The 23,477-nt window shown below is 40.6% G+C and overlaps 2 protein-coding genes and 1 long non-coding RNA gene across 21 annotated transcripts in view; 1 reads left to right on the top strand and 2 right to left on the bottom strand.

Moving 5' to 3' along the window:
- Plscr2 (phospholipid scramblase 2) overlaps positions 1-5,814 on the bottom strand; it is a 29,961-nt gene extending 24,147 nt beyond the window's left edge. For 6 of the 16 annotated variants that reach the window (XM_087562264.1, XM_087562270.1, XM_087562273.1 and 3 more), the window contains exon 1: positions 5,503-5,796. The gene's annotated coding sequence lies outside the window, so the exon portion shown is untranslated. 16 annotated transcript variants of the gene reach the window in all.
- Positions 5,815-5,865: 51 nt separating this feature from the next.
- LOC102550510 (uncharacterized) lies at positions 5,866-12,946 on the top strand. The gene is given in 2 exon segments (NR_186860.1): positions 5,866-6,115; positions 12,431-12,946. It is a non-coding gene; the product is annotated as an uncharacterized LOC102550510 (long non-coding RNA).
- The window catches only part of Plscr1 (phospholipid scramblase 1), a 20,532-nt gene continuing 7,470 nt past the window's right edge, over positions 10,416-23,477 (bottom strand). The window contains 7 exon segments of one of the 4 annotated variants that reach the window (NM_001423659.2): positions 10,416-11,000; positions 12,524-12,685; positions 15,392-15,553; positions 15,654-15,874; positions 17,020-17,062; positions 18,252-18,601; positions 22,471-22,521. In NM_001423659.2, coding sequence (NP_001410588.1) covers positions 10,944-11,000; positions 12,524-12,685; positions 15,392-15,553; positions 15,654-15,874; positions 17,020-17,062; positions 18,252-18,601; positions 22,471-22,521 — 1,046 coding nt within the window. In that variant the 3' untranslated portion in view covers positions 10,416-10,943. 4 annotated transcript variants of the gene reach the window in all.

Genomic DNA, 23,477 nt, shown 5'->3' with positions numbered 1-23,477 from the left:
TTTATTGCTATTTCTACATTGACCAGGGGTGGGGGGCAAGATCATTTCAGAAAAGCATTTTTTTCTCCTTAAATGAGAGACTTAAAACTCTAACATGGCAAAATATTTTGTTAAATACTTAATAGATACACATTTTGCTTAAAAATTTATTGAGAGCAAAAGCGCAAAGCATTATGATTGATGTGCACTTAGGTTTGTGTTGGAAATATATAAAGGCACGCATCTGAGCTCTTGTTAGAATGGACAGATTGATTATAGTTATAATTTTTAATTTGTGTGACTACAGTAAGCTTTGCGTATATAAAATGTACACAGAAGTAGAAAACTGTCCATCTGAAATACATTCTTCATATACAAGATATTTATCAACAGCTAAACAAATTTATGAAAACAAATTTAGTTTTTCCAAAGGCTATAAGGGAAAAATTCATGGCATTGGATATTGTCGCATACATTTTCTCTGTTGTTGAAATGTTGAAATAGGCATTGGCTTCTATGGCAGAAAAAAAAAATACAAGCCCAAGATGGCGATGGCACATGGCTTAATCCCAGCATTTGCAAAAGCAGCAGCAGGGGAATTTTAGAATTGGATTCTAGCCAGGTCTATAGAGTGAATTCCAGGACAGGTAGGGCTACACAGAGCAACCATGGTCAAAAAAAAAACAAAAATCAAAACAAAGACCAAAACTAAAATCAAAAACAAAACTAAAAAATAAAACAAAAAAGGAACATTTTTGACAGAAAATAAGTAAATAGAATTAACAGGGAGAAAAGTAAAAGTAATTACAGTGTTTATCCATGATTTATTTTGAGAGTCCTAGAAGAGAAGACCTTCTGTGAGCACATCACACACTGACTGACTCAAACAAAGTGCCCTGGAGTCCCACAGACTCGTGGGCTAATGGTCATCAGTTATCTGATACAGTTTCATCTATGCAGCTAAACCTCTGGGCTTGACTCTCATTCTGGATATAGTTTTCAGAAAGAACTGAAATTGGTGGCTGGCCCATGATGATTAGTGATTTTCCAAAAGACTTTGGGGAAATGGTCCAGTGAATCAGAGGTAGAAATGAGTAGGGTCTCTTATGAATGTGACATATTTAACCTGTGTGTAAAATTTTAATCTTCCCCAATTTTTTATAAGACATCTGTCTTTATTGATAATGCTTGGGCAATGAAGGGTCTGCATACTTCCAACAAACGTTAACAGCAATTTCAAAGATTACTGACTGTTTTTTCACCTTGCCTCCTTGTCAGAAAAGTATGCCTCATGGTAAATCATCAGCAACTTCTATAAGAAAGGGTGTAGGCAAGTTTTCCTTATTTTATATTCAAATTTTTAAATTTTAATCTTTTATTTTCAGTTGAGTTAACAGTTACAACTGTTCGATCCATACATGTAAACAGTAATATTTCTTGTCTAGTTTTTTTGAGAAAATCTCATCTTATGGTTTAGCCATGTTAAACTGAGAGGTCTAATGCAAATTAGAAACTGAGAGCTCGGGTTGGGGATTTAGCTCAGTGGTAGAGCGCTTGCCTAGCAAGCACAAGGCCCTGGGTTCAGTCCCCAGCTCCGAAAAAAAGAAAAAGAAAAAAAAAAAAAAGAAAAGAAACTGAGAGCTCGCTGGAAGGATGGAAATGCATCCAGTGTGTCAGGTGGGTCTTAAACGTTGGTGGTCTCTGCCTTATGTGCACCAAATAGGAATAAACAAGGTTTGCATTTCCAAATGGGAGCCACCCATTCATTGCATAGAACAGATTCTAAAACATGTTTATTGCTCCACGTTCCTGTTCCTTTCTTCTGACACTGTCACATTACTCTTAACATAAGAGAATGAGGAGGGGCACCTATCACCAACGGGCTGCGGAGAAAGAGCCTGAGTGTATTTACTGTATCGTAGACTTCAAGTGCAGCAGGAATACAGCATCACAAGCATTAAAAATGGTACACCGTGAGCTGTGGTTCAAAGGGTGAGGTGCGTCTGTAAATGTACCTGTACACGTGCCAATTAAAATAAGCAACCAGAGCAAAGCCAGCTACTCAATCAATACTTCCTTTGTATGGCGCTATATTATTCCTTGTGTGCCATCATAATGATCTTTGGCTTTCTCAATACTAATGGAGCTATTCTCAGGCCTGTGACTCGTTTTGAAAACAGCTGGACATAGTCTAGCCTAATTAATTGGTTAATAGCTTATATATCATGAATGTGAAATAATTTTTATGGAAGAATTACAAAAAGACTTTAGGTGGAAAAGAACTCTTCATGGTGTATTCCTGAACTTTCTGGAACATTATCTTATGTTCTCTGCCATGTGAATAATCATTGCCCAAGAATGGAATTTCAGGCACAATGTGATGATCACACACATTTTGCAAACTATGATGAATGTTTGGGGGAAGCTGATGCCTCATACTATTAAAAATCATAAGGTCACACTCATGTGCTCAGCTCCTTGATAACTTCTACCCCTCCAAGCAAGCAGAATGCTGTGGGAATTGTCCACAACTTATGCTACAGTAAAACTTTTTAACCCAGGCCCCAGGATTCAGAAAATTCTCTTATAGCATTCAGAAAGTATTTTTGGAATATCATAAAACTATTATGCCAATCAAATAAGTTTTTAAAAAAAAGTAGATCTGGTATACTATCGAGAAACTACTAGTTAAGTGTCTAAGAACAAAGTTCCATTGTAAGTCTATTCAACACACAAGAGGAACCAGTTTTCATGTCTTAGAGATCATCACCAGAATTCTAAGTCTCTAATGCCCTACCAATAAGTGAAACTGAGTCACTGTGCTGAGGAAAAGAGAAGTAAAGAGTAGTTCAGAGAGTGACCCAAAATTAATGTAAATAAGTTGCAAACCCAATAATTTCCGTGTATTTCTGGCAATGTTTGTACATATGTTTTATGCACTTGGAAAGTTAACGTCTGAAAAGGACATGCACTGCAGTTGTTGAACTGTGGCTTGGATGGCTGGTTCTCTCAAGCCAGATGAGTTGTATTTGCACAAATGTGAGCTAGAAAAGAAGATGCCAGTGAGTTCTTAGGGACACAGTGCAAGTCAAAAGTGTTAGAAGGGAGAAATCTGGCAAATGGAAATGTGATGATCTTTGAAAGAAAGACTTCCTACCAATATCTGAGCTTACGGAAGAACAATAAACTAAACATGCTTAGAAACAATTACAGAGAGAGAAACTTAGAGAATTTTATTCATAAATTTTGAATGTATATTCTATAGAATCTAGGACGAATGGGCCTGTTAAGTTCCACAGAACAAACAAACAAACAAACAAACAAACAAACAAACAAAAAAACCAAGAAAGCTCAAGTCATCGAAAGAGACTAGAACCGACCCAGTCCTTTCTTCTTGGTTGCTCCATTATTCCTACAAACTGTTTCTGGACAAGCCTGAGCTCCCTCACCGTTCTGTATTGTCTTCTTTCCTCCACATAACTGAAACTAAACCCATGAGGTAAAAGTAAATATTTAATAACATGCAGCTCACTAATCACATAAATCAGATGATTAATATCCTTTTATTTATTTCCATTTCAAAGGTTATCCCCCTTCCCAGTTTCCCCTCCACACACCCCCTATGGCCTCCCCCTGCCTCCCTGAGGGTGCTCCCTCACTCATCTACCCACCCACTCCTGCCTCAGTGCCTTAGCATTCCTTAGGGAAATTTCTTATCCACTTCCATGAAAGTATCTTTCTTATGAAAGACAGAAAAGTCTTTTATTTCAATCTACTCTCCTGGCCATGTCATTTCTCCTAAGGTAAGAAATAGTTTAAGCATTTAATAAGACAAAATTCAGAATAGTAAACAAATATTAAATAATTAAATACAAATAAATAAATAATAAAAACTGTTAGTTTTAATGAACTAACATTCAAAGTGAGTGATATTAATTATAAGTTGTAGAGAACTGTTAGTTTTAATGAACTAACATTCAAACTGAGTGATATTAATTATAAGTTGTAGAGAATGGACACACACACACACACCTATTTACACCAACATTTCTTCTTCAAGTATTTAAATATTTGACATAATAAAAGTCAACTGTCACTCAGTCCCTTAAGGTAGCAGCACCTACTGTAACAGCTTATACTAGTTGATGTAAAATCAGTTTAACCCTTTAAGTCCTGCACAAGTCGTCAGCTTGCATTGGTAACTAGAATTTGTTACACAGTTTGTAAAGGAGCTGAGGCAGTGTACGTAAAGAAACTGGTTCAGGGTCTGCAGATAGAAAGCCACAGATAGAGGGTCACACTCGGGCAGCCTGAGTCGGCAGCTAGTGAGCAAACACCGTCTGCTCTGTCTTCGCCGTGCATCTAGTACTCTAAGACGCCAAGCCTAGCTTGGGTTCCAGTTAATATTTATCCTTCACTAGCTAAAGGCCTTGTGATCTATTTCTTTAACCCCCCTCCACGCTGACCTTGATTAGGGATTGCACTGAGCTGTGAAACGCTGTTAATAAATTGAACTGGGGCCTCGTGATCTTTTCAGACAGGATGTGGTACAGGATGTTAGGTAGGAGAAAAATAAGTAGAGGAGAGACGTTTACTACTTCCCAGGTATTATTTATGACATATGAACATCTTCTATCTTCTCATTCGGTATCACAAATGGCATAGCTCCTGGCTGAAAACACCCTGTACAAATGGTATAGGCTCTGGTCAGGGAAATAATGAGCAGAGGCATAAGGTAAAAGCAGTCACCAGACCAGAAATGATATTTGTAAAGGGTTAATAAAATATGCTGCAAGAAAGAAACAAGCAGATTCTCCAATGACCCTCTTAAAAAGAGAATGTGTGTCTAAAACCGGTAAGAACAATTACTGGCCTTAACTCTCGTGCTTTGTGGACAGGTATGTGGGCACTCCACTTTCTTGTTAATATTATAGTTTATAGCAATACCTTTCCTTTTTGAGAGTGGCCCTTGCTGGTAAACTATCCGGACCATTATAAATTAATCTTTAACATTTGTGTAAGACTTCCCAGGGACTGGCTCCAGCTGCCAGTTGCCTAGGTCTGATGACTCAAGCGTGGGGAGTGGGGGTGTAAGGGGTTATTTTTGACTCTTTTGGCTCTAAAGTTAACGGGTTTTTGTTCGTTTGCTTGCTTTACAAAAGTAGACAGTAGGTGCTTCTCTTCTCCACTGACCCTTCCCCTAACAAAACAGGAAATCTTGTTCGCAACCGTGGCAAGAATAGAATAGAAGGAATAACTGGCTCCTTGTTAACATATGCGCAAAAGTAACCCTTAACTCCTACCTGCCCACAGACAAACCTGACAGAATTGCATATTACCTCTCCAGGCAGAAGTCCTTCCCTTGTCCCTGTGTCCATATCCACTTGCCAGGCGCCTAGGTCACCTTTCCTAACTTCCAGCTCAAATCTCCATCCTCACAATCCTCTTCCCAGGGATCGCGAATGTTCTGGGTCCCGCCAAGGCCAAGGATCCTCTTGAGAGGGACTAGGACAGCAGGCTTACCTTAAGCGGCTCCAAGTGAGTTGAGTTCCTAGAATCCTGGCACCAGCTGCAACTCAGCTCTTCAGACTCCTAAGAAAGGCACTGGTGCTACCGTCTGCTTAAGTCAGGGAGAAAAGCACCTTGACTGCGGCAGTCACCAAGGAAACTTTTAGGTTTTGTTTCCTGAGTTTAGTGGTTTCCTCTTCCTGACTTGAAAGATACGCTCCTGTAACCAAGTTGAAACCCAGTCGTCCTTTTGGAGTATTTACCTGCTCCTGGCAGAGGCTATCAGTAGAAAGGATCTATCTGGTCTGTGCAGAGTTCTAGAACACCAAGGGAACACTTACTGGCATTTCCTTTTCTCCGCCCTCCACCGCATTCCTCAGATACTGACGACACTGATTCCAAAGGAGACTTGGGGATGTTTTTCCTTCCTTCTCTATTTTGGATTTGCTGTTTGTTTTGTTTCGTTGTTTTGTTTTGTTTGGGGTTGGGAGAATCAGAGTATATATTCCGATAGACCTCGATTGCCTAACGTCTCATACAGAGTACCAGCAGGAACCGGCGTGACTACTAACATTATTTTCCTTACGGTGCTTTTTGTCATAATCATGGGACAACTGTTCACATTCCGGTGAGTAGGCCTCTCTGAAGTGGAGTCTGCCCGTGGCTGTTCTGGATCTGGGGTCACTCAGGGATTCACCACGTCCACGGATAAGTTGTAATAAGAGGCTTTATTAAATACTGCCACCAGATACTCATGGCATCAGAACCGCAACGGAGCGGGGCTCCCCAGATGCACCATCTAGTCCTATCAAGCCAAGCTCATGCGATTACATGTATTTTGTCTACCTGGAGGCAGAGTCTAATTTTAACATATATGAAGATGTCCTAGTCATTGAACTGGAGTATGCAAGCTTGATTACAAAAGCTGGAAATAGTCTCATGTTGGGTCTCAAACCTGGGACAAAGGGCTGAGGTTCCATAAACATATGAAAGTGAATGCTCTTTGCCAGAGGCTCTCTCTACTTCAATCCCTACTTATTAAAGGGTGTGGCTGTGGCTGCCATATCTGGTCTGGCACCCTAAATTCTCCAGCCTATGGACTGGGCTGCTCTTCCCTATATAATCCAGTCATTTAGGTTACCTGGACATTTTGTTTTGCCTTTTTTTTTTTTTTGGTGTATCCTTTATCCTCTTGGCTCGTCTCTCATCCCAGGCTTCCTCATCCTTAGTTGGCAGGTCCTCTTTTTTTCTCCCTTCTACTGCTTTTCCCTCCCCTTCCTCTCTCCTCACCTGGTCCAGCTCTGTCTGTCTGTGTGGTACACTCTGGGCTCTCCCCTTTACAATGCTTTTTTGATCTCTCAACCACAGTGAGTCTAAACTTTATAATTGTTAGTCATCAGAGGCCTTCCTTTCCTGAGCTCATTTTTCTTTCACACAAAGCTGAGCTGTTTCTCCTGTCTCCCTTCACTGCTCCCCACAAAATGATTACAGATTTTTTTTTTAAAAATTCTCAACAGATAAAAATTCTAGAGAGGGACTCCTAGTTAGAGTTCCTCAGGCAGACAAAGGGGACTCAGGGCAGGGTGAGCCATGGCTACATAATTAATAGCTTCTCCCTCACCCTTGATCAGAGGTAAAAACCCATTAGCCTAAAACAAGGGCCTCAAGGAGGGTTTCTCCTATCCTTAGCCCCCCCCCCCCCCCCCCAGAACTCTCACCCTTGCTCAATAAGTTTACTAGGTCAGGTCAAGCCATGTTCACACAGCAGTTGTGAGCCAATCAACCATCCCGTCTTTCTTCAAACCGATAAACCTTAAATTAGGGAAGGAAGACTCTTCAGGGGAAAACAAACAACACAAACAAGCTCTTGAGAGAAGAGTGGATTTCAGCTTGAGGGTCCTCTTCCCCTCCTGCTTTTAGAGGGTCTTTTCTTTCCTCTTTGAGTCTGGTCCAAACCTATTTCCCATGTACCCAATAAAAGCCTCTCTTCAAATGGCTGCTTGCTTGTGCTTGATTTTTTTTTTCCTTTTTCTACCTGTCATTCTTGAAATTTTTTTCCTGCCATTTAGTTCGTTCTTTCTTTCTTTCTTTCTTTCTTTCTTTCTTTCTTTCTTTCCATTTTTTTTTAAATTGGGTATTTCTTATTTACATTTCAAATGTTATTCCCTTTCCTAGTTTCCTGTCCATCAGGCCCCTAACCCCTCCCCCTCCCCTTCTATATGGATGTTCCCCTCCCCATCCATTCCCCCTTACTGCCTCCTCCCGCCACACACACACACACACACACACACACATACAATCTCCTACACTGGGGCTCCAACCTTGGCAGGACCAAGGGCTTCCCCTTCCACTGGTGCTCTTACTAGGATATTCATTGCTACCTATGAGGTTGGAGCCCAGGGTCAGTCCATGTATGGTCTTTGGGTAGTGGCTTAGTCCCTGGAAGCTCTGGTTGGTTGGCATTGTTGTTCATATGGGGTTGCAAGCCCCTTCAGCTCTTTCAGTTCTTTCTCTAATTCCTCCAACGGGGGTCCAATTCTCAGTTTAGTGGTTTGCTGCTAGCATTTGCCTATGTATTTGACATGTTCTGGCTGTGTCTCTCAGGAGAGATCTATATCTGGTTCCTGTCAGTATGTACTTCTTATCTTCATCCATCTTATCTAGTTTTGGTAGCTGTATATCTATGGGCCACATGTGGGACAGGCTCTGAATGGCCGTTCCTTTAGTCTCTGTTCTAAACTTTGCCTCCCTATCCCCTCCTATGGGTATTTTTATTCCCCCTTTTAGAAGGAGTGAAACATGCACATTTTAGTTATCCTTCTTGAGTTTCATGTGGTTTGGGCATTGCATCTTGGGTAATTCGAGCTGGCATAGAAAATGGACCCCATCAACACCCCTGAATGAAAACAGTAGTCTGTAACAATGGTACAGGGTACAGGCGTTAGTATGTAAGGAAGGAGAGTGTGTGTTCTGAACTGGCAGGTCCGCATACACTCCATTTTAGAACCAGGCCTGACTTCAAAAGTAACAAGGCCATAAATACCCCATCCAAAGAACATCCTGGAGAGAGCCACAGGCATGGGGAAATATCTGTGCCATCAGCCTTATACGACTTGGCCATCTCATCTTGTGGTTTTACATTCAGGACACAGGAATGCAATCCACTGACCACCTGGACACAAGTCAAGCAAAAAACAATCCATTTAACATCCCCAGCACCCACCAATGAAGCTTTAGATGACCAAACCCTAGCTAAAATTCTCCTAGAAAAAGGCCTGCATGTCTGTCTGGGGTCAACTTTTTTTTTTTAAGTGGCTGACCTCTGCATGCAGGCTTCTTGTTCTCTAGAAATATCAACAGTCCTGCCAATTGCGTCTGTGAGTGGTGATCTCAGTGTAGTACATTTGGACTTAACAAGACTATAGTCCATTTAAAAATGAAAGCGTAGCCAAGGATGCAGCTGAATTTACCCATCTCTCCAGAAGGCCCTGGGTTCTACCTTCAACCCCCAGAGATGGAGAAAACTGCAGGCAAGAGCACACTTTGCAGGTAGAGGGGTTTAATGGGGAATCAAACTGCCAGGTTTGTATCTAGAAAAAAATGGAACAGCAAACGGGAGAATGAACCTTAGGAATTTTGAGGACAAGGCTTGTGAGTCAGCACAGTCTGAGAGTTAGAGCAGGGCTCAGGGACAAAGTAGTCCTGACAGCTAGGAGCTGAAGGGGACTTTGATCATTCCATGGTTTCTTTGGGTTAATCAGGAACTAGATGACCAAAGTTGGTGAATGAGGGAAGTGATCCTTTTCCTGTCAAGTAAAAAGCAGACCCTTTTGAAGACTCTGGATTTCACAGCAATCTTAGGAATACTAACTTTAGATTTTTGTTTATCCACTAGTGATCCTATGTTGGTGTTCTGGATTACTCGGGGGCAACTGGTCTAAGAAAAGAGAGATTCTGCAAAATAAATTTTGGTTTCTCAAGAGGCAAGGGATTAGCCTCTCAAGGACTGAACCCCACACCCTTTTACCATAGCCTCTTTATTGTTGCACAAAAGGCACCTTTAACAGATCAACCTCCATAAACTAAAACTTATCTGATCTAGCAGTTGTCTTGAAAGAACCATCACTTTAAACAATTCTCAGCCATAGTGAATTTCCTGATTTGCCAGGTATGTCTCCAGACTAAGTTATGAAAAAACTGAAAATCCTTCAAAAGAACTACCCTATAAAATTTCTGATAACAATCACTGACAAAATGCCTGACCAATTATTCTAGAAGTTTAGAATATAGAAGCTAAACATTTCATGATGGAATAATTGTATGTGTTTATATGAAATACACATATGAAAATATGTGTATATAGTATTATTGTATTATAATATATCAGATTATATTATAATACATTATTATGTTATAAATATTGGTAGAGTCTAGAAGTAGGTTTACCTAACTACGTTGATTTTTCTAAAGAGAGAAAAAAATACATACAGAATTTACTTACAGAGGCAGATGCTCACAGCCAACCATTGAACTGAGAACTGGATCTGCATTAGAGGAGTTAGAGAAAGGATTGAAGAAGCTGAAGGGGTTTGCAACCCCATAAGAACAACAATACCAACCAACCAGAGCTCCCAGGGACTAAACCATCATCCAAAGAATTCACATGGACAGACCCATGGCTCCAGCTGCATGTGTAGCAAAGGATGGCCTTGTTGGGCACCAATGGGAGGAGAAGCCCTTGGTCCTGCCAAGGCCAGACCCCACAGTGCAGGGGAATGTCAGGATGGGGAGGCAGGAAAGGATGGGTGGATGGGTGGGGGGAACACCCTCACAGAAGAAGTGGGAGGGGAGATGGGATAGGGGGTTTATAGACAGGAAACTGGGAAAGGGGATAACATTAGAAATGTAGATGAAAAAAATCCAATAAAAAAGGGAAAAAAAGAAATACATTTACTGTTTCTTATTAACGACTATACTGAGTAATAGTTAATCCTAAGGTAAAGGAGACAGGGACTTTTTTAAAGGTTTTAAATGGGTAGCATCTGTAAAATAACATCAACTCTCTCATGTAAATTAAATTACATTTAATATGTAGCTTTATATTAAATTACAATATATTTAAGTTTTCATAAAAATGAAAATGAATGAAAGACTAAGTCAAAGCCTCTTTTCATAGACAAGATCATTTCTATGTTGATAAATTCATATATTTTTTTCACAAATTCACAGTGACAACCTTAAGAATGTATAAAAACAAATACATGACAGAGTTACAGAAAATAAACTCTAATTTGAGAGCACAATTGTACAAAAGGGCCTACAGCCATCACAGGTTAATTGATATAAAGTTATTTCAGTAAAGGAAAAGAAGCCATGGTGCGTTCCTTTGATTCCTTGATCTCCTCTCAGCGTCTATCGGCATGCAGTCCTTACAGCCGAGGAATCTTGGGAAACTACTACCATACTCCTGACCTTTGTTCCTCATTTCCAGTTCTTTCAAAAAACATGAAATCCTGAATAAAAGAAAGAAAGAAAAGAGTTTTCGACCACAAAACAGAGAGCAAATCCCAGATACAAAGGGAACTTATAAAAACTAAGTGCCCCAAGAACAACGGGAAGCCATAGCTATGTAAGCTCTGCTTTTCTCTTTGCATTTTAAGAGCAACCAATTAAATCCCTTCCTTCTGTTCTGCACCAGTCAGATTAACCCCTGACAAATTCTCTGGATACTCCTTTTTTCTCATGTCCCTTGAAATCTTGCTTCCTGAACTTTTGCTAGCCCTTTTTCTAGTAATTTAATGTTTCTAGTTACAGGAGTTCCAGATTCAGCTTTCGACTTGGGGCTGGTGGAGCCTTCTCAGTTGGCAACCTTGACAGGGAAGCTGACTTCGGGTCTGTTTTGAAAGTCAGTTATGTCAAAAGATATTTTGCTGGGGCACACAGGTGAAAGGATGTTTTGCTGAAGCAGACACAGGTAAAAGGATGTTTTGATATAGCAAGCACTTGAAAGGACCTTTAATAAAGGGGTGTAAATATAATCCCACAGACAGTGGGAAACAGGCACTGAGCATTGGCTTGGTTTGTTCCACCTCGCTATCCTTGCAGCATGTATTAGTTTGCTATATATAGCCTTGTTGAGCTCAACTTGTGGTAATGCCACCATCATAAGAATCTTGCCCAAGAACAGCCCTGAGATTTCTGCAGCATCACCTTGGGGCAGTTTCATTAGGATTGAACTACGGCTGCTGATTTGTGCCTGGTGTTTGCCTGCCTAGAGCACTGGTCTGCAGTTGCTGAGTTGTATTTGGTGTTTTCTACAGACTGAACTGCTGCCAAAGAAAATTGAGCTCCACCCCAAAGAACTATTGCTGAACAAGTCTGCTTCCCCCAATTCCTAGTAACTTTTCTCTTCCACCACCAGAGCTGGGCAAGGTAGTTAGAGGAGAGGTTGAACACTTATTGAAAGTAAGTTGCAAAATAATTTATACCTAGAGGGACCTGGGTCAGCAATTCTCTTCTGAACAGGTCAGCAATTTACTTACACATTGTATTTCTTTGATCTCTGTTTTTCCTCTTTCCCTTCTATCCCATTTGCTAATCATTTGAACAATCCCAGTGCTACCAACTTTCAACCCAATTATCACAGAGTCACCAGGATTTATCTTTGTAAACTTGGACTTCCAACAATTCTGCCTAATTTTAAATGAGTAAGTTAACTAAAGTTCTAATGACCTGGTCTGTGGCCTAAAAAGCTGCCAACTTCTGCCAGAACAACAATTTCCTGACTTAGAAACACTCCAAGTCACAAAACCTCTTTTGGCTTGTGGGCATACACAGTGTTGGCAATCAAGTGTACTAGACTGTGTCCTGAGTGTCATGTTAAATGGAATTTCAGATCTGGTTGAATGGTACATACTAATATAAATTGCTGTTCCTTTCACAGGGCATCATCTTGGAACACACAATTTGGGGAATGGGTTCAGAGTGACTCTATGAAGACACTGATTGGAACATTAGCAGGGACGGACAGACTCACTATGAGGAAACAAGCGCCAAGCATCACAGCTTTCATCTTCACATCCAGGTCCAGCGGGAACTGGATCCCGAAGTTATCTGCATCCGTGAAGGCCTCTCTCACAAAACCAGACCACTGCTTGGAAATTTTGCCAACAACGGATTCCTCATCTAGAGATTTGAGCTGCGTAGCAAAAGTAAAGTCATAAACATTTCCAAAATCTAAATGGCAAACATAGCTTTCAGAGTCACAATTTGAGAAAACAAATATTTGCCTTAAATTATATAAAGTGGTAAGCATCAGCAGATTGAGCTATTCATTCTGTGCAAACAAAACTCAAGTTCTCTGGCTCCTGTTAAGACAGATAATATAAATTCTGACTCTCAATGCAACACAAATTTAATAGAAGAAAAATTAAATGTTTTACTGATACATTGTCTTGAACCATTGGGAAAATGATAAATGCAACTACTGTTCAAATACTCTTCAAGAAGCTTAGCAGAGGCTCACTGCCACCCATGGGGTTTCCTGAAATGCAAAAGCCCAGAAAGACCTAGAGACTAGCTAGTTAGTGGACCAGTACAACAGGAAGCTTCAGAGGAGGGTGCCAGGGAAGAAAGGAGGTAGGGATGGGAAACTAAGGAATAACATTAGTAGGGTATAAAGAATACAAGAAGAGAGGCATGTGAAGCCAATGTGAAAAGATTCTGATTTAGGGGGCTCTGTGAGAGGAAAAACCAGGTAGTAGAACAGTAGAACAGAATGGGTCCAAGCTAGACACTCCGTAGAGGGCACGTGGATGTTCCCCAAGGTAGGAACACATAGGCTTGTGTTCAAGGAGAAGGTGTATCCTCTCCAAACCTGCAAAGGTCACCAAAGGTGGGAATAGCCTCCTTCAAAGCCCTTGCCTCAGGCAGGATCCACCAAGGAGACAAGGGACATTTGAGGTAGTCACGACTGATGTGGCTGGAGGAGGATGGCACTTCAACGTGCTGAGGTCTACCACTACCATAAACAAAGTCTTAGGTTACTGCTCATAGAGCAGTCCTTGCATTCCACACCCAGGCTAGGCACAGCACGCTTTCTGTTCCTTTAGGGTCAGGTTAGGTTGGGTGTCTAGGGTGTGACTGAGAACTTGGGTATTTACCATGGCCAACTGGCTTAGCCTGTATATGCATCCAGTGAGCAGTATCACACAACAAGATGCTGTGGTCCCAGTCCTAGGATGGGAGGTCACTGCATGGTCCAAGTTAGAGCCATCTATACGAGCTTCATCAATGCCCCAAAACTTGACTGACCTAATGATCATAATGGGAACACGTTGCTGTTTGTTTGAAGGCATGAACCTTTACAGTTGTTTCAGATGTTAAGATAAGTGCTCTAAAACATATCCTCTCTTGAAATATCTGAATGTCTTAGGTGCAGTAGCTGTCATTTAAGCTTTTACAGTTGGTCATCAAGGGCCACTTGAGTCAAGACTTATAGAGGACAGGAGATGCAAACAGTACTGAGCAAATTGCCAAGTGGTTTACCACTGTTACATTCCTGATGTGGCACTTGTTTTATAAATCAGGAAAACTAAAATGTTTTTTAAAAGACATTGGTAGAAAAGTATGATAATCTATGAGGAAAGTTTCAGGAATGGGTAGACCTTTCAAAAGATCTTAGTGTCTACTGATCCTTCCCATTATGAAATGAGTTTGAACAGTGACCGGTCCTGAGATGAACTGAGAAAAAGGCTGCCCAGGTCATGTGACTGTTTTAGGGTACGTGATCCCTGCTGGATCACTGCAGTGAGAGAGCACAAGGTCACACTTCCGTGACTGACCCCTAATAACAGGGCACCCGTGATAGACATTGTGAAGGGTGTGCAAGAAGATGACTCACACCCACGCAGGATGAGGTTAGCCCATACTACTGGAAATGAGACGTAATTTACATCCCATGAAGTATTATGTCTGGAACCTTCTATTACGTATTTTCAAGCCATTGTTTACTATGGGTAATGAAAGCTGTGAAAAGTAAATCCTGGAAAAGATGAGACTTTCAAACTAATCACAGTGAAACTGTCATTAATGAAATATAATAATCTGTCTGCATTTGGATTCATATAAATAAGATGTCATATAAATAAATGTCTGTGTTCCACCTCTTCTAGTGAAAGTATACACTGGGGTTTTAGTCAACACTCTAGAAACTGAAAGTGCATACTTTCCTCAACATAGTGGGAGCTGGTAATGCAGAACAAGAGAAAAAAACAAGAGCAAGCCAAGGAAGCCCACTTCAGTGGTTTGGTAACTCGTCAATTAAAAACGCCCAACACAAAGGGTAAACACCCAGAAGTTACTCTGCTTGTGTGTGCATCGTAGGTGTGTAGGTGTTTATGGATGAGCATCTCAGCATGCCTTAGTGTGGACTGAAAGTCTTTAGTGTTTTGCTTTTTTTGTTTTGTTTTGTTTTGTTTTACTGCTGAGGTCTTATTTTTGAAACAGGATCTCTCACTTGCTGACCCATTTTTTTTCCCTGGCAGTCTTTTTTCCACATTTCCCCAGTACTAGAAGACAGATGGGCATTTGCTTCTGTGCCAGGCTTTTTCATGGATGCTGGGGTTTCAAATGTAGTTTACCTGTACAGTGAGCACTTTGTAAACTGAGCTGTCTCCTTACCCAAACAGACTTTAAGCTGAAATTTTAAAAATATTCTTTCCTTCTCCTTTTCCCACATTACAAACCCTGCTTTTTATCTACACTGACCTTAAATCAGAGTAATCATTAATCAGATGAACACATCCATTCACACTTTTTAGGTAATGCAATAATAATACCCTATTGGGATATATTCCTTTCATGTCAGGAAAATGCATCCTGTCGTAGTCATTATATTTCTTACCTCAAAGTCAATGTCTGAACAGCAGCTACACACAACACACGGACCAACGACCTTTAGAACGTCCTGCCTCTTCTCATTTTGGAGAGTGAACTTTGGCAGACATGGGTGCCAGGTCTGAATTACATAACCTACTGGCACCCCAGGAGGAGCCTGGATTTCTATCTACAAGAGCAAGAGTGGATATTTAATGTAACCGTGGCCATGTCGTCCGGGTTGAATCCATAATTGAAACCCCTGGCTGTTATGGGAACTTCACACTGACCTCCTGGAGGCAGCAGGGGAAGCAGCAGCTACTGCATCTCAGGGGTCTCTCCAGAGTCATGACTTCTCGGCCCATGTTATCCAGGATCCTCAAGGTGAACGGTCTAGACGCCCCACAGCAGTTTCGAGTGCAGCAGTCCGTATCTTCCACCGCAAAGTAAACCCTCTGCCCAAGGCTGTTCTTGATTTCATATTTGTTATTTGTTTCAAAGCCTGTTAAGACTGAAAACATACAGGAAAAAAATCACCCTCACTGCTTTGTGAGGAATAGTGATTCTCTCCTAAGGTAGCAGGGGGATGGTGTGCCCGAGCCTACGAGGAACAGTAGAAAGGGGAGACGGGCAGTGGAGAGATGATATGGACTCGGGAAATGGCAGTGGGAAAGGCGGAAGAACATTCAGGTAAGAAGGAACGAAGTCCCTATGGGAGATCTAGTCCATAGCCCTCTGACACAAGAGTTATGGTTCATCAGAGGACTGCATGAAATTATGAGGAATTATTTAAAATTTGCAGAAGTTCAAAGTGCCCCATGCCATCTGCAGGCCAGGCCTTCTGGTCGTCTGCAGATGTTCTCTGCAGTGAAGCCTCTGGTGGGGCTGAGACCGTCTGAGCTCTGCTTTCCTGGGAACTTCCCTCCTTTCAGCACTTGGCTGTCGCTCAGCTGATTTTTTAATCCATTGCTGTTTTAATATCTTAACCTCAGAAATTTGACCTTTATTCATGAAAATTAAAAACAGTTTTGGTCTCAAAGTTTCCTTGTGATTGCTAATAAATTAGTAAATAAAATCTGAAACCACCAAAATAATTTTAGATGTCTATCTTTCCTGTATATTGAGATTTGAATACGGGAAACTCCCTAAGAACTGATAGACATCCAAAATGCAAAACCTGAATAATTTCATTATCTTTGTGCTACACATACTATAAAAAAGTAAATTAAAAATTATTTTTGTAAAATAAAAGTAAATTAAGGACATCTTGTTTTAAAAGAATACTAAATGTTTAAAAATAGTGCACTTTAGAACTACTCATATTTCATGATTTATATGTAATGCTACAGTATCTTTTTTTTTCTTTTTTTTCCCCCCCAGGAGCTGAGGATGGAACCCAGGGCCTTGCACTTGCCAAGCGATCTACCACTGAGCTAAATCCCCAACACAAGTGCTACAGTATCTTAAAGCCTATAAATCTAAGAGGAGTTATAGTAAAGGACTGGCAGCTTAGGAAGGTTGGGAGCCACTGCAGTAGAGACATCTGTGACCTGGCTGAACCTTTCACAGACCGCTGTAGGAAGGGCAGCTGACAGGCCTTTATCTGAATGAATTGTTTCTGCTTCTACAAATACCGTCAACACGATGCGTACACACCTTCCAGAAGTTCAATCTGCTGATGAACCAGAATCTGATCTATCTGTTACAGACAAAAAGAGGAAATCCGTTACCAACCTTTCACATTTGATGTGTTTTTCATTTAAAAGATAATATTTTTTTTTAAAAAAAATTGCAAAGCATTTGTGGAAAGTATCTCCTCCAAGATAACATTTTGGTCAAATAAGATCAATGTGTAACAAGTTCATCTGTGTATAAAGCAACATTCTCTCTTAGAAGAAAAGCTTCCCAAGGAATTCACGATACTTCAATTGATTCATTAAAGCTTTTGTCCTGCAAGATTGAAAGACATCACGAGGGACTGATACGAATTGTAATACGGATACAGCCTTTTCTGGTATGTAAAGGATGCTAATTTTATTAAAACCTATTTTGAAGTTATTTCATGATCAAAGAGTTGCTCATAAACTTTTCCTGCCCTACACTTTTGAGTGCCATGTGGAAAATTAAGTTCCCGCAGAGTATCCACCAGGATGCTGGACTGATTGACCACTGGGTGGTTATCGCAGCCTATTTGTTTATGAGTTCATAAATTGAATATATTTCCTGTCCCTGGTTCCCCTAATGCCCTTCATAAATGTTAAAGTCTGCCACTCATTACCACATAGTGCGGTATATTCTTGGCCTTTTTCCTCTATTCGTAGGATTTTAGAAAACTGCATCATTCGAACAATAAAAGCAACAGCATAAATATGAGCTTTATTGGTGCTAAAAAGAGAAGATATATTTTGAGGGCGTGAATTGGGGTCAATATGCAAAACACTGAGTTTAGTACCAAAGGCCAGATTAGAAAGCCAGGCCCACTACTGTGAAAAAATACATATTATTCTTTTTTGTAAAGTAGTTGTTTCTTCTGAGAAACACATTTTATAATACCTGCACTGCATGTCAGAGAATTTTCTATAGTGCTTAAGTGAGGTAATACAAGAACCAATCAAGGACCGGAATTGAAAATACTGTTAACAACTATTACTGCCTAGGTCGATTCAAAATTAGGAAAACCATGATTACTTTGCACATTAATATTTTTCTTAAAAGGTGAACCTAACCTAGAGGACTCAAGAGTTATCTTCTGATAGAAATGTTATTTCATTTCAGTTTTTTGGGACTTTTGGTCTGATACTCCACCCTAAAAACTTGAAACACCCATTTGTTTTTCGTTTATTGGTTTTCGTTTTCTGCCCATGAGTGGTTCGGGCATTGATACTTGCCTGCGTTAAGTATTCCAGCCCAGGCGGACAGTCCAGGGGTGGAGGTGGTGCTTGCATCCATGGGGTGCCCCCAGGTCCACCTGGGTGATTATACGCCGGCTGATGTTGGACAGGAAAGCCACTTGGGTCACCACCTGCATAACTGCCTGGTGGAACTGGGTAGCCAGGTTGGGGCCCTGGATAGGGACCTTGGGGCCCTGCATAGGGACCCTGGGGCCCTGGATAGGGACCTTGAGGCCCTGCATAGGGACCCTGGGGCCCTGGATATGGACCCTGCGGTCCTGGATAGGGACCCTGGGACCCTTGGTAGTCAGCCTGAGGAATGGGGTAAGCAGCATGTTCTGGTGGTCCTGGAATAAAAGCAAATGAAATAAGTGACAGTGGCAGTTCGTTCGCTGTATCTCAACGATCTACACACTGAGTTCTCATCCCAGAAATCCTACAGATACAAGATCTGTACGATGCTGTAGCTTCTTATATGCCAGAAAGTAAGCTCTAATAACTGAGAGTGGGGACAAAAACAAGCTCTGTCCTAGAGGAAAGACATAAACCCCCTGATGTTTGCTGCTAGAACACTCAAAAGGAAGGCTCTGAGCAAAGCACCCCAAATAGAGACCACAATTCTAGAATTTCAGAAAGACCGGGGACAGAGATCGCTTTTTCTGTCTCCCCGAGGGAGAACTGGGAATATATGGACTGTTGTTTATCTGCTTGAGCTGAGGAGGTGCTGTGGTCCCTTGGGTGAAGGGGTGTAATTACACATTACCCAGAAAGGACAATAGGTTCCAGGAAAGAATTGTTTAATGTAAATATTATCAGGCCACTGCTGAGAAATCCTGGTATATAATTAAAGACAAATTATTCTTTCTAGTACACTTGTTTGCCAAGAGTTTTAATCTCGTATATTCCTATGCAGTTTTGTCCATTACAAAAGTAACGGATAATCACCTGCATTTTCTTAAGGTTAGAGATTGAAATTTTACAATTTAGCTCCATAGAAGCTCCTAGAAAATACAGTTGATTAACCAAAGAATGTAAAAATTATGAAGCAAATTTTTTCATTATCATTTTGTAGTCTTTTTTGGTATTAAAATTATTAAATAAGCCCCAGTCACAAGTTCTTGCTTCCTGCCCCAAAGTTTTGGGTTCCTGAAAACACACACACACACACACACACACACACACACACACACACACACACACACACACACACATTCTTATATTTTAAAATGTCTTAAAGAGTGAAATAGCTGGGCCTCCATGTGGTTAATCAATTTCCTGCTGATAATCCCAAGTCATCATTTATTAAATTCTATTTTCTATCGTGTCTACCCTGGACTGAACCGGGCCATGCTCTGAACCACATTCTCTGGCTCCTTCATTTTATATCATTGATATCATTTTATGTATATGGGTTTTTTTTACTACAGACATATATACATGCTTACCATGTACATGCATGGTGCCTCTGACACTCAGAAGAGGGCATTGGATCCCCTGAGTTGGCCTTAGAGACCAGTGTGAGCCACAATGTGGATGCTATGAGTCATACCCCAGTCCTCTGCAAGGGCAGCCAGTGCTCTTAACCACTAAGCCAACTCTCCAGCCCTGTGGAAACTGTTAAACACTTAACTTCTTGAAAACAGGAGGGAATTAATACCTGTTTCATATTCTCTACAAAGGAATGATTACAGTGATCCTCACTCACTGTATCGACAGAGTAGTTACAATATAGAAATGGAATATATATTCAATGTATTGATCATGCACTATGGGCATCGATGATTCCACATTGAGACGTGCAAAGGTTAATACTTAGAACCCTCAATTGATAAATAGAAGACTTCTGACAAAATTCATGCCTCTCAGCCTCAACAAGGTTTAGAAAAATTACTACAGCTCAGAAAGATCTTTAATTGTCTTCATAGTTTCTGTCCTAGCAAAGGGCTATTGAGGATAAATAAAAGAAGGCTCTCAGAACTCAGGGGCTGAAGCAGGAGAACTGACTCAAGGGGCTACAGTCAGGTTTTGGTGCATTTACAACCATTTGCACTGATGTGACGGAGCAAGATGGCAGCAAAGAAGTTGGCTACTTCATGTGGCTTACTTCCTGTTGCTACCTAAGTCCCTGGAAGTTACTCTGAAGTGAAGATGGCTGACACCTACAAGTTAGAGTCTTGGGGCTCAGCCAGAACATATTCTTATCATAAACATCTGGATTAGATCTGGGATCCACACAGCAGTTTCTAAGACAATCTGTTTGCTCAGCAAACAGAACAGAATGCATACTGCCCTTCTACCTAATCAGGACGCGTTGATGCTAATCCCCAGCCTGCTTTCTGAAGATGTGGATAGCCTGCTACTGGGAAATCTGGGTAAACTATCTACATGGGCATTTAAGGCAATGCTGACAATTGCATTTGCCTCCTGAAGAATCTTTCGATTATTTTATGCATTGGTTCGAAATAAGACAAAATCTGTGTCCCCGGTATATAATGATATGATGAGTATTTTTCTGAGACACAGAAAACAAGAATCGTCATAATTACAGCATAAAAGGTTTTTGATTTTTTTTTTCCTTTTTTGAGCTATGAGGAGGGAATTTGTGTTCTCACCCGCGCAGGGCAAGCATTGTACAAATTTGCTTCATCCAAGCTTTGTCTGTGTTTCTTATGTTGAGTCAGGCTTTTGCTAAATGTTTGCTTGGCCTTGAACTTACCACCTTCTTGTTTCAGTTTACTATGGTTCTGGGCTTATAGACCCACATCTCTAGGCTTGGCTAAGAATAAGACTATCACATATGCCACAAAGTGGAAACAAGAACCCTAGGTCACTTCCTGTGCTAAGCAGTCTTTTCATTTGTCTGTTACTTTACAATTAATTCCCAGTCCCCCAGGACTCACAAACACCCATGAAAACTTCAAATTCTCAATACTTGATCTCAGTCTTCACAGCCCATGAGCAGTTGACAAAATGAACTCTTGGTTGTGTATTTTAAGTGAAACATTGTTGCTTGAAATAAACATACTGTTCATTTTATAGTTCTTTACAACTTCTTCTGCCCTCTATAAAAAGTACTTCTATGAGAGCTGGGGAGATGGCTCAGTGGTTAAGAGTACCAACTGCCCTTCCAGGTTCAATTCCCAGCACCCGCATGGCAGCTCACAACTGTCTGTAACTCCAAGATCTGGCACTTTCACACAGACATACAAGCAAGACACTAACACGTATAAAATGAAAATAAATACATTAAAAAAATACTCCTATGGAAAACATGGAACAAAAGAAAACCAAAAAGAGTGAATGTGGGTTGATGCCTTTATGCAGGTGAAGGCAGACACAAGGCCTGTCATTGGATAAGAAGGGAGGCGAGAAGAGAGGTTTTAAAAGGAGAGGGAGAAGAAGAGAAGGGAGAGACAACATGGAGGCAGATGTAAATGACTCTCACCACGTATCTCTACAGATACAGGTTGTTATGAATATTTCTTAAGGGATGGATTTCTATAGGTCAAATTATCTTATCTAGGTGGGTGGTTTTTGTCTTTATCAATTTGTCGTGAGTTTATTGTGTGGATGTATTGGACTGAGAATTTAATATATAAATCTGATTGATAAGTTATAGTTTATTTAGTCCTGATTTCACAGGCTAGTTGGGAATTTATACTTCAATTACCAGGGGGCAGTTGTTGGGAGTGTGAGCAGAGTCCATTGATAGGGAGCCGTGATAGGCCAGCCCATGCTGGACTTCTAGAGCCCTGATTCTATAGCTCTTTTCTAGAGCTCTGGTAGCTGGAACCAGAGAGGTTGGGGCTAGCAGAGAGCCACTGGGAAAGATACTAACCAGAGATAAACTATGGTTAGTTCCACATGGCCTCACATGTACCAGAATGAACTCCAGGGACCAGAGAAGCAAGGTGCCATGCTGGAACAGCCCACGGACCACCTGGGTCACAGAGTACTTGGAAGCAACGTGGAGCCTCTCAGATAAAAATACCCCACAGTGCCATGTGTCCCTACTTGTGCAGGAGCTAGCACCGGGATTAAAGGTTCAGGCATTTTTAAATATTTAACATAAGTGAAGCTGACAATATTCCTTTAATGCAATTTCTTGAAGAAGAATTACTAAAATAAAGGCACGTGTGCCCCCACTCCCTTTCTTTCTCTCCCTTCCAATTGTCAGTTGATAAGTGTTATTTTTCTTCTGCAGCACATATTTTACCTTGGATAGCTGGCAAATATGGTCCCGGGTAGGGAGACTCGGTTTGCTTGCCTGTAATTCAGGAAAAGGTATTTGATGAGAGTGTTTCAGGAAGAGGAAGGCACAGTAACGAGAAAACGTGTGATGTTGAACTGAGACAGGCAAAGTAGGCTCAACACATGAGTTCAGCTTGTAGAGAAAGCTAATATGAAGGGGACCTTTAAACATACTGTGAAAATTGAGTCATACAGTTGAATTTATGTATTTTATGTTTTTGAAATTTAGCATGCGTAGCTTAGAAAAAGCACTGCCCTATCATTAAACTATCACTCGAAGATATTTTATTTTGCTTTTATGTATACACAGGTATATGTAACTATATGAATATAATGAGCAAAAAAGTGATTTTGCCGCAGTAGTCAAATGAATTTCTCTAACCTGAACAAATTGCTAGCATGTAAAATAGCTCAAGTCTTCACAAAATTTCATTTCAATGGCTTTATTTGTTTTATGAAAACTTAGGTTGCTGCATAAGTCATTAAGAAAAGAATGGTCTGGCCTGAAGGTTGTAGAATATGTCGATTCTGGTGAGATATATATATTTTTATCATCTCCACATAGATGAAAGAGAAAGAAAAAACATTACAGAGAAAATTATTTGACTAATATTATTTCCAAAGATTTGTAATAATTTTCCTCTCAGTATCTAAAACACAGTAAGGCAAACTCTTTTACTGTAGACGTGATAAATGCTATTTTAGAACTTTCCTGAGATGTTGTAAAACGCGTCATCAAAGCAAGCCATCTGAACATTTTTTTTTTCAGAAAGAACTGATATTGAAAATGTTTTTCTTTAATTAGTATGACTAGAATAATCGATACATTTAAAAGGTGCCCAAAAGCCCAGGAAAGTTCTTTGGATACGATCTAGTATGCTCCACACAATGTACTTATCTGTAAACCTAACATATATTTCTCCCTCTGTGGCTTTCCTGTTATTAACTAAACGGCACCGTGGGCATTTGTAT

Source organism: Rattus norvegicus, chromosome 8, assembly GCF_021556685.1.
Source record: "Rattus norvegicus strain SHRSP/BbbUtx chromosome 8, alternate assembly SHRSP_T2T, whole genome shotgun sequence".
Classification (NCBI taxonomy): domain Eukaryota; kingdom Metazoa; phylum Chordata; class Mammalia; order Rodentia; family Muridae; genus Rattus; species Rattus norvegicus.
Note: the sequence above shows the minus strand (reverse complement) of the source record. Positions and strands in the feature narration are given on the sequence as shown.